Source organism: Pestalotiopsis fici (assembly GCF_000516985.1).
Source record: "Pestalotiopsis fici W106-1 unplaced genomic scaffold PFICI_Scf_1, whole genome shotgun sequence".
NCBI lineage: Eukaryota > Fungi > Ascomycota > Sordariomycetes > Amphisphaeriales > Sporocadaceae > Pestalotiopsis > Pestalotiopsis fici.
Genome location: NW_006917091.1, coordinates 2,850,855 through 2,861,971, shown reverse-complemented (window position 1 = coordinate 2,861,971; position 11,117 = coordinate 2,850,855). Strand labels below are relative to the sequence as shown.

Genomic DNA, 11,117 nt, shown 5'->3' with positions numbered 1-11,117 from the left:
CTCTGTTGTCAGCTCCAGCTCCGTCGTCACCTCTGCATCCAGTACATCCTCATCAGGTGCACCTACACCCACGGCGGAATTCCAACTCTTTGCTGCCAATGCTGGCCCAGCAACGGGCTTCCAGCTGGAACCAAGCACACTTTTGGCTCCCTCCAACGCCATCGTGACCACCAACTTTTCCATGATCCTGTTTGGTCTTGACCCCACGACCGGACAGCTCGTCATCACCACGCCCAACAACGACAATCAAGATGTATGCTGTACTTACTCCAACTCTATTGGTGCATTGGATCCCGCTCCTTGTACAGTCGGAACTTGCGCCCCGGGAGATGCTGTATCGGCACCTCTGATGTGCACCACGTCCGCCATAACTAACATTCTCACTTGTACATTGAATGCGGCGACGCTTGGACAGACTTATCGCGTCGTCCAGCTCGCCCCTAACCCCGATGGTTCTTACCAGCTCGAGATTGGTACCGTCTTGGGCGCAGGAAACATTGCGGCTGACCTGTCCACTCTTCAGACCAGCCCGCCAGTCAGCAGCAGCTCCTCTAGCACGACGCTCATTACTGCTACTTCCGTCGTCACTGGCCCTGTCGGTGGCACGACAACCTCGGATGGTGTAGTCATCATTACTGATGTCGCCACGACAGTCATTGGCCCAACTGCAGGCACATCTACCGATCCAAATGGTGTAATCATCATCACGGTTGCTCCTAGTTCAACTTCTGTAGCTACAGGTTCTGTAGCCGGCACATCTACAGGTTCGGATGGTGTAGTCGTTGTAACCGTCGTCCCAACTACCGTCTTTGGCAGTGTTCCCGGAACTTCCACGATTGCCCCGAGCGGAACCAACCCTGGAAGCGTCATCGTTACAGTCGCTCCTAGCTCGACTTCTGTTGCTACTGGTTCCGCAGCAGGTACGACAACCGGCTCAGATGGTGTAGTGGTTGTTACCGTAGTTCCAACCACGATTATTGGCCCAATTGCTGGAACTTCAACCATTCCCCCAAGCGGAACCAACCCTGGAAGCGTCATTGTCACCATTGCTCCTAGTTCAACTGCCGTGGTTACTGGGCCCGTGGGAGGCACGATAACTGGCTCAGACGGCGTGGTAGTCGTTACTGTCGTTCCAACAACGGTCATTGGCCCAATTGCTGGGACTTCGACGATTCTTCCAACCGGAACGATTCCCGGAAGTGTTATTATTACGGTCGCCCCCTCGGCCACTTCTGTAGTCACCGGCCCCGTGGGAGGCACGATAACCGGCTCAGACGGCGTGGTAGTCGTTACCGTCGTTCCAACAACGGTTATTGGGCCAATTGCAGGGACTTCGACAATCCTTCCCAGCGGAACAATCCCCGGCAGTGTCATCGTTACAGTCGCCCCCTCGGCTACTTCCGTGGCGACTGGCTCCGTGGGAGGCACTACCACCCGCTCGGATGGTGTAGTGGTTGTCACTGTCGTCCCAGTTACTGTAACAGGCCCCGTGGCCGGGACTTCGACGATCCAGCCAAGTGGAACGAACCCTGGAGGCGTTGTCGTGACATTGACACCTGGTGCCACGCCTACATCCTTTGTCACAGGTCCTGTGGGTGGCACTTCGACTGGAGCAAGCGTTATTGTCGTCACCTTGGTCCCAACCATAACTACAGGCCCGATTGCCGGTACTTCAACGATCGAGCCGAGCGGAACAAACCCTGGAGGCGTCATCGTGACTGTCGTTCCAGTTACTGTAACTGGCCCCGTGGCCGGAACCGCAACCGGAGCTGACGGAGGAATCACCGTAACCGTGGTCCCAGTGACGACTACAGGCCCTGTGGCTGGAACAGCGACAAACTCAAACGGTGTGGTAGTTACTGTCGTTCCAACCACTGTTACAGGCCCCGTGGCTGGCACTTCTTCTGGGCCTGGGGGTGTCGTCGTTACCGCCGTCGCTCAGACGGTTACCGGACCAATTGCGGGCACGGCAACTGGCACGGATGGAGGAATAACAATTACTGTCGTACCAAGCACGGTCACAGGACCTGTGGCCGGAACTTCGTCCGGGCCCGGCGGTGTCGTGGTAACGATTGTCGCCTCGACCGTGACTGGCCCAATTGCAGGCACGGCGACTGGCCCCGGTGGAGTAGTTGTTACTGTGGTGCCTGTTACAGTTACAGGACCTGTTGCGGGCACGGCGACCGGCACAGACGGAGGAGTGACAGTTACTGTCGTCCCGACTATAGTTACTGGTCCAGTAGCTGGAACCTCCTCCGGCCCCGGCGGAGTAGTTGTTACTGTGGTGCCTGCTACAGTTACAGGACCTGTTGCGGGTACGGCGACCGGCACAGACGGAGGAGTTACAGTTACCGTGGTGCCGACCACGGTCACAGGACCAGTGGCCGGAACTTCTTCAGGAAGTGCTGGCGTCGTCGTGACCGTGGTGCCTTCTACGGTTACGGGACCTGTTGCGGGCACGGCGACCGGCACAGACGGAGGAGTTACAGTTACCGTGGTGCCGACCACGGTTACAGGACCAGTGGCTGGCACTTCTTCAGGAAGTGCTGGCGTCGTCGTTACCGTGGTGGCTTCGACTGTCACGGGCACTGCTGCTGGCACATCCACTGGCACAGGCGGCGTCGTTGTTACCGTTACGCCCTCTTGCGCTGCCAACGCACCAGCCTACTATGTCGTTAACGGTAATCTGATTCGGGAAGACTTTGTCTTCGACGTTTTGCAATTGAATGTTGTGACTGGAGCCGTACCGGTGCCTATAGGACCCGTTGGCAGTGCCGGCACACTTAATGGGCTTGGATACAACCCATTTGATGGTTTCCTCTATGCCGTCGCCAATGCCTTCCCTCAGACGGTCATCCAAATCGATCCGGCCACTGGCGCCAGTACAAATTTCCTGCCTCTTGCTGGAACCATTGCAACCGCCGGCTTGACTGCCAACGCTATTGCCGGTGTGATTGACGAGCAGGGACAGTACTGGCTGCTTGACCAAACCAATACCCTATGGACAAAGATTGATCTGGTTCCCAGCTCTGCCACATTTGGCAGAGTCGTGGATGCTGGCACTTCAGCAGCTCCACCCGGTGGCCATCTTGTCCAAGATTGGGCATGGGTTCCAGGCACCAATGGTGGCAACAACCTGTATGGTGTTGCGTCAGGTACTGGACTTCAAATAACGTTCTCGTTCATCATGCAGTGGAACAGAGCCACCCACACGTGGGTACTATTAGGCCAAGTTGCGGTGTCCTTGCCATTGGCTCAGTATCAGTCAGTTCTCTCCAGTCAAAACAATGCCTTTATTGCTTCAGACAGCAACACTGGTACTCAGTACACCTTTTCGCTGCCTGGCACTGGCCAGAATATCGTGGCTATGCCTGTGTTGACAGTGCTGGCCGGTGGCCCTGGAACAGTCGCCGACGGTGCCAGATGTGTCAGTGCAAATTAAGGGAAAAGGAGTCTTTATTTCCCCTTTTATTCTTCAAGAGCTTTTATATATTCATTTTTCATGTCATGACAACAAATGTTAGTCTATTCTAGTCCTCTATCTTAATAAATAATACGTATATTCGATTCGAATACATGACCCTCATTGCAGTACAAATCAGTCGCTTTTGGAAACTTGTTCCCGTGATTTGCATTATTTCTTTTGGAGATTCTGTCTTTTACTTTATCTTCAAGGATGAGTATTGTTATTTTGAGCAAAAAGCATGATGGATACGCAGAGTCTTTGTCTAAGAAGCAGAGATGGAGGATGATTCGTTGTCTTCTTCATTGGATAACACCACTTTCGCATCGCATGTTATGGTACCACAGGAAAGAAATGGACTATGCCATAATATACCCTATGCTTGAGTAATGATTTCAAGATGGGGAGCTTAGAGTGGCCCCCGACTACGGAATGGTTTCATTTACAGCTACCCAAGTGCTGAATAGGCAGTAGCCATATATTTTCCGAGCCTAGAAATGACAGGTTGGTTTCAAACTGGAAAGTAGCGGCGGTCTTGTCACCGCTATTTCTGTTGCTGTTGCTGCTGCTGCTATCAAGTATTGTTGTTATTGTTGGCGGTCGGGGGCAGTATTGCGGCCAGCATCAATTGCTTCACGAAGCCGTTGCCAATTATAATCATTGCACGTTTAATATACTCAATAGACATGATAACAGCCAAAGTCACTGCCAGTGTATGACGTGCTTGTAAACTTTTGATTGTTCTTTGCCTTTATTGTGACTTTTCAATACCATAAAATGAGATGGAATAGTTGCAGAGCAATGCCCACCCTGATAACACATATCGGGAGTGCTGTCCGATGTGCCGACAAAAGATCGCGCTGCTACCAACTAGTTTTGTCTCCTTCGTTAATGCTTCTCCTGCTCCTGTCGTCGGCAACCAACATCTGCCCTCGGCGGACGGCACGCCTCTGCACCTACAGACCTCTCCTTCTGGTGTTTAGTCTCCATGGCAGTCACCGCTGCATACTGTCGGCACTGCATCCCCGCTGTTTGGAAGTCCTTCTCTGGTTTCGCTTCTCAACCCTGGCACAGCTCTCTTTCTGGCGCTCGATTATCATCATTCCACCGATTTTAAGTCGCATACGCAATAACGTGTCCTATAAAAAGCCCGGACTTTTTTTTCTTTTTTTTTTTAAAAAAAAAAGAAATAATTAAAGGAAAAAGAAAAAGCTCAAGATTCTTTCCTAATTTTCCATCTCAAAATGTAAATATAATATAATCGCCTTATTATCGTCGAGGGCCTCCAAACAGATTATATATTTCGAATAGCCGGGCACAGGAAGACGCCGACGGCCAAAAGCATTAATCACTCGTTTCATGCGAGTGTTCAAACGACTATGGAGAAAGTCGCCTCGCGGAGAAAGTCGGCTCTTTCCTTGGAAGAGATCCTATATCGTAAAAACAAAACATCTCTCATTCAGACTCTACACCAGACGGAGAGGCTTGTGGGTGCGGAGGTTGGTTGTCGACAACAGGAGCAGGCGAATGGTTAACGACAGAGGCCCGACACACTGGACAGCATTCTCGATTTGCCGCACGACTGTAAATATTGCTTTGCAACCACTCCAGGATATAGGTGTTATGCTATTCGAAGTGGCTATAGGGCAGCACGATCGCCTTATTATCGGCGAGGTCCTTTCGATAGATCGTACATTCCGGGGAGCCGGGCACAGAAAGACGCTAATAGCCAAAAGCATTAATTACTCGTCTTATGCGAGTGTTTATTCGACCATAAAAAAAATCGGATCTCTCCTGGGCTATGCCATTGACCCAAAACCGTCGCAAATCCTTAACAGAAACCTCTGCAGCCTGGTAGGCGGCTCGCACCTCTGGACGGACACTTTCAAGTCGCTCAGGCTCATCCAGCGTGTTCACATAACCTTCAAGCAGAAAGTGGAAGTCCATATCGTCGAGCATGATACCGGGACGACTGTAATCGGCGCCTGGGACATCTGACTCGTCTGAGCCAGAATAGTAATCGTCGTCATCGTCTACTGCTTGCGACAGACTTAGACGACGAAAGGCTAGTTGATCGCCTCGATGCAGGAAACCAAAGGCAGTCTAGACAAAATAGATCTTTAATAGTTGTTAGCTATTATAATAGAGGAAGCGTGATCCTAGAATAATACTTGTAATTTAGACACGGAAAAAAAAGAAAAAAAAAGAGAAAGAAAGAGAAGAGAAAGAAAAAAAGAGAAAGAGAAAAGAAAGAAAAAAAGGAGAAAGAGAAAAAAAAAAGAAAGAGAAGAAAAAAAGAAAATAAAAGCTAAAAATAAAGGAAAAAAGAATTGAAAAAGGGTTGCTAAGCTTAATTTCACTCTTTAATCTTTTCAGGTCTTTTTTTTTTAATTATAAAACAAATTAAAATATAAATATTATTAAAAAGGATGCGCTGTTATAATTTATGGAAAGTGGGAAAGAAAAATTATTTCAAAATAAATAAATTATAGCGAAATTAAAAGGATTTATCGGGAATACGGAAAGCTGTAGCATTTAATGAATATGGTGTGGAGGGAATACACGTGCAAGGAAAACATCCCGATCGCATTAAAAGCTGCACATTAGAAAGGAGGGAAAGTGGTCATCTCATGTCATCCGTAGGTTAACTTGTGATGGAGGATGCACTGATCGCTGGTTATTGGAAATTGGCCTTTATAGCGAACCCACGGATATCACCCTTTCCTCGAGCATTAATACACCCCTTGCTCTTCCTTTTTAAAGTTTATTCCTGTTCCAAAGGTAGTTCCTCATTTTATCCTAGTGAACTTTTGCTCTGGACGGGAAAATTTCTGCAAAAACAGAGATCCTGCTAGGTCACAATAAAGGCAAAGAATAATCGAAAGGCTGGAAGCAGATCATACACTGCTAGTAACTTCGGCTATTGGCACATCGGACATCACTCTCGATATGTGATATCAGGGCGGACATTGCTCTAGATGTCTGCAACCACTTTATCTAATTTAGTGGTATTGCATAAAGATACGTAGTATGTCCATGTGGGAAGTGGTTGAATTCTTCCATGTTGGTTGCTGTATGCAGGAACTCAATACATGAGTACTAAGTAAGCAGTAAATTTCATATATGGTATTGCGGTAAACCACATAATAGCTTGGCGCCTGCATCATACCATAGCTTGAAAAGATATGTTTACTTTTCCTTGCAATTAGTTTCATTTGCTTTTTTTTCTTCTTAAATTCGTTTCTTTTTCTCATCGGTAGCCGTTTGAGAAGGATAACTTTAGTTGTACTATGAACCCCCCAATGATATTACGTCACCTGCTCCAACGACTCATATGACTGGCCATGCTCAAGCTAGTTTCCCATGTGCATTCACAATCAAATTGACTTGAACTTGGCCATTACGGAAACCATTCGGGTATTGTTGTATCCGAAAGATCTGCTCCAAAAAGATAATTCTGCAAAAGATCACTTTCAAGGCCTTTGGATTGCTTACCTAGTTACTACCCCGGAAAGACACCATCATGGCCGAGCTTCCTCCCCACATCCGCGTGACCCAGGCGACGAGCATTGCGCTTCTGACCACGGCATCGGGTCTCAACCTAGGCCTTTCTTTCTTTGTTGCGCCACGACTCCTCGAGTTGCCGACTCCCATTATGCTTCAGCAATGGGCCAAGATGTTCAAGACTACGGCCAAGGCCCTGCCGCCCGCCTTTGCCCTCCCCGCGCTGCTCAACGTCTATCTGGCGTACAAGCTGCCGGGGAGGACATCGCGAGCCTATGCTCTGGCTGCCGTGTTGGCCGCGAGCGTGTATCCGTACACGTACGCCGTGATCCGACCCATTGCACAAAAGCTGCTCAACAAGGAAGAGCAGGTCAAGGCTCTTGGGCCGGCGGTGGGCGACGTGCTGACCTTGGGGGAGGAGATGGGTATCATGGAGGACAATGGCCACGCACTCATTGACAAGTGGGCGTTTTATAATTTGTATCGTGGAGGCGCTGCTTTTGTTGCCGGTTGTGTTGGTTTGTATGCTGCTCTATCGTGAGCATATTTGAGAGGGGATGCTTGGGTTTCAATGTCAAGAGAGATTAGACAAATGAACATCTAGTGTGGCGATGTTTTAATACATGATGAGTTGCATCAAGAGTCCGAGATACATCAAATGAGCAAATATCTCCCTAAATGTCTATTAAATACCTACTTAATCAATACTGTCTCTCCCGCTGTCTAAATGACTGACCACGGAACATGAGTCTAGTAGCGACAAGTGTTGTATGTAAAAAAGGCAGCGGCCCCACTCTTGCACGCGGCGGGCGGTGCGAGCTACGCACTAGTGCCGTGCGGGACCCCTGCTTCGCCCTGGCCCCTGCGACAAGGACGCGTGGAGTGTCCCGTTGGACAGCTCAAATTGCCAAGAAGCGGATTAGCTGTCCTCTCGATTGTCGTCGCACCTGGGTAGAGTTTAGGGAAACCACCAAAAAAAGTATCCAGGTTTCATGCTCACCAAACCTCCTTTCACCAACACAGACCCGTGAAGACAGACTACATCCAGCGCGACAATGGCGGTCGCAACGGAGTCACCTTCACCTATTCAGGCCCTTGCTGGTCTGGGCCAGAACAAGAACACAAAGACCTTGCTCAGGGTCCTCATCCTCGGCTTCATCGCAGCTGCCGCTGTAGCTAGCCGTCTCTTCTCAGTCATTCGTAAGTCGCCCTGCCATCGAGTCCTGCATGTCTGGCCATCGCCGGCGTCGATGAAAACTCCTTTGCATCACCTGGAGCTTCAGGACAGCTTCAATTGATCCATTACCGCAAAGAACAAGTCGCTAACCCAGACGTCATTAGGTTTCGAGAGTATCATTCACGAATGTATGTCCCACAGCTTCCGACAAGCTTCACCTTCCTCTCCACGAGCCGGTCCACGAATTGCTAACATGACCCAGTCGATCCCTGGTTCAACTTTCGAGCTACAAAGTATCTGGTTGCCAATGGTTTCTACAACTTCTGGGACTGGTTCGATGACCGAACTTGGCACCCCCTTGGTCGAGTTACCGGTGGTACTCTGTACCCCGGTCTCATGGTCACCAGCGGTGTCTTTTACCACCTCCTCCGATTCCTCTCTGTCCCCGTCGATATTCGCAACATCTGTGTCCTTCTGGCACCCGCCTGCTCCGGCTTGACGGCCTATGCCGCTTACCTTCTCACCAATGAGATGACAACCTCGCCTTCCGCCGGCCTCCTCGCCGCCGCCTTCATGGGCATTGCCCCCGGTTACATTTCTCGATCCGTCGCCGGTTCATACGACAACGAGGCCATTGCCATCTTCCTTTTGGTCTTTACCTTTTACCTGTGGATCAAGGCTCTGAAGCTGGGCTCCGTCTTGTGGGCTTCGCTGTGCGCCCTCTTCTACGGCTACATGGTGTCCTCGTGGGGTGGATACGCCTTCATCACCTGTCTGATACCTCTCCACGTTTTTGCCTTGCTCTTGATGGGCAGATACAGCAGCAGACTCTACGTCTCCTACACCACCTGGTACGCTCTTGGTACAATTGCCAGCATGCAGATTCCGTTTGTCGGTTTCGCGCCTGTCCGTACCAGTGAGCACATGCCGGCCTTGGGTACGTTGCTCCAACATGATTACTGCAATGCGCATTTTACTGACAGGATACAGGTGTCTTTGGATTCCTCCAGATTGTAGCTTTCCTGCTATACGTCAAATCTGCAGTGCCTAGCGAGCAGTTCTCGGGGTTCCTCAAGGTGGCAATCGGCGCAATGTTTGTTGTCGGTGTCCTCGGTATCGTTGGACTGACCTCGGCTGGCTACATTGCCCCTTGGTCTGGTCGATTCTACTCCCTCTGGGATACCAGCTATGCCAAGATTCACATTCCCATTATTGCATCCGTGTCCGAGCACCAGCCTACCGCCTGGCCTGCCTTCTTCTTCGACTTGAACATGCTCATCTGGCTGTTCCCTGCCGGAGTTTACCTTTGCTTCCAGAAGCTCGAGGACCAGCACGTCTTTATCGTGGTGTACGCCGCGTTCGGAAGTTACTTTGCTGGAGTCATGGTGCGACTGATGCTTACGCTCACTCCCGTTGTTTGTGTCGCCGCAGCCATGGCCGTTTCTCAGCTGCTCGACACGTACCTAGTTGCCGACTCTCCCGCTCCTGTCGAGGAAGTTTCCGAGGAAGCCGCTGAAGCCGCCGCCGCTTCTAAGAAGAACAAGGGTGGCCTGCGCATTACCTCTTCTCCTTACATTGGCATCTACAGTGTCGCGTCCAAGGTTGTTGTCGCTGCAGCCATGACTCTCTACCTTCTTCTCTTTGTTCTTCACTGCACTTGGGTCACGTCCAATGCCTACTCTAGCCCTTCAGTCGTGCTCGCTAGTAAGATGCCCGATGGAAGCCAGCACATCATTGACGACTACCGCGAGGCCTACCAGTGGCTCCGTCAGAACACCAAGGAGGATGCCAAGATCATGTCGTGGTGGGACTATGGCTACCAGATTGGTGGCATGGCAGACCGCCCCACCCTGGTCGACAACAACACCTGGAACAACACTCACATTGCCACCGTCGGCAAGGCCATGAGCTCTCGAGAGGAGGTCAGCTACCCCATCATGCGCCAGCACGAGGTTGACTATGTTTTGGTCGTCTTTGGTGGTCTCCTTGGATACTCTGGAGATGACATTAACAAGTTCCTCTGGATGGTCCGAATTGCCGAGGGCATTTGGCCCGATGAGGTAAAGGAGAGAGACTTCTTCACCCAGCGTGGCGAGTACCGCGTTGACGAGGGAGCCACTGACACCATGAAGAACAGCTTGATGTAAGATGCCCAGCTCCACCCACGATGCAATCAATTACTAACAATTACCCAGGTACAAGATGTCCTACTACAACTACAACAGCCTGTTCCCCCCCGGACAGGCTGCTGACCGTGTACGTGGTGTCAGACTCCCTGATCAGGGCCCAGTTCTCAACTCGGTTGAGGAGGCCTTTACCAGTGAGAACTGGATCATCCGTATCTACAAGGTCAAGGACCTTGACAATGTTGGTCGTGACCACGGTGCTGCTGCAGCATTTGAGCGCGGACACAAGAAGAAGAAGGCCACCAAGAAGCGCGGTCCCAGAGTTCTGAGAGTTGATTAGATGCGTCACCCATGTTTGATAGACGACCTATAGTTGCCAGCTGTTGAGGCATTTCACGGGGTCCCAAAATTTGGCCGGAAAAGATCGGCCCGGCAGGCATCGTTTGTGTACAAAAGCTTTGTGAAATAAAAAAAGTTAAGCCAAGCTGATATTGCATTAAATGTGACTTGTATTAAACGTGACTCGTCCATTCTACGCGGATGATTCGGACGAAAACCCGCCATCTTTGTCTTGCGATGACCAAGTATCTCTTGATGAACTTGATGGATCAATAAGGTCCGAATGAGCAACAGTGACGTTCTAGAGAAACTGAACAAATGTGAAAGCAGTAGAGTCGTTGCGTTTGTGTCGAGGAATAGAGAGTCTCTAGTTGCTGCACATTGCTCTAGGCAACAGATCAATGGATTACAGATAGTAACTGTGGCATATGTTTTGAATTCTTCGAGCTCGAGGTGGTGGGGGACAATGATAAAGAGGCATCGCCAGTGTTGCAAACGGGAATTTTTT

General features: G+C 50.3%; 2 protein-coding genes across 2 annotated transcripts; both read left to right on the top strand.

Annotated features, from left to right (window-relative positions):
* Positions 1-6,986: 6,986 nt before the first annotated feature.
* PFICI_00867 (uncharacterized protein) lies at positions 6,987-7,508 on the top strand (the record flags this gene model as incomplete). Its single annotated transcript, XM_007829448.1, has 1 exon — positions 6,987-7,508. One exon carries the CDS (start codon positions 6,987-6,989, stop codon positions 7,506-7,508), a length of 522 nt encoding a protein of 173 aa, XP_007827639.1.
* A 514-nt stretch (positions 7,509-8,022) lies between these two features.
* On the top strand, positions 8,023-10,610 carry PFICI_00866 (Dolichyl-diphosphooligosaccharide--protein glycosyltransferase subunit stt3; the record flags this gene model as incomplete). The annotated part of the gene is made up of 5 exons (XM_007829447.1): positions 8,023-8,167; positions 8,309-8,332; positions 8,407-9,081; positions 9,135-10,287; positions 10,340-10,610. The coding sequence occupies 5 exons, from the start codon at positions 8,023-8,025 to the stop codon at positions 10,608-10,610; spliced, it is 2,268 nt and encodes a 755-aa protein (XP_007827638.1).
* Positions 10,611-11,117: the final 507 nt, after the last annotated feature.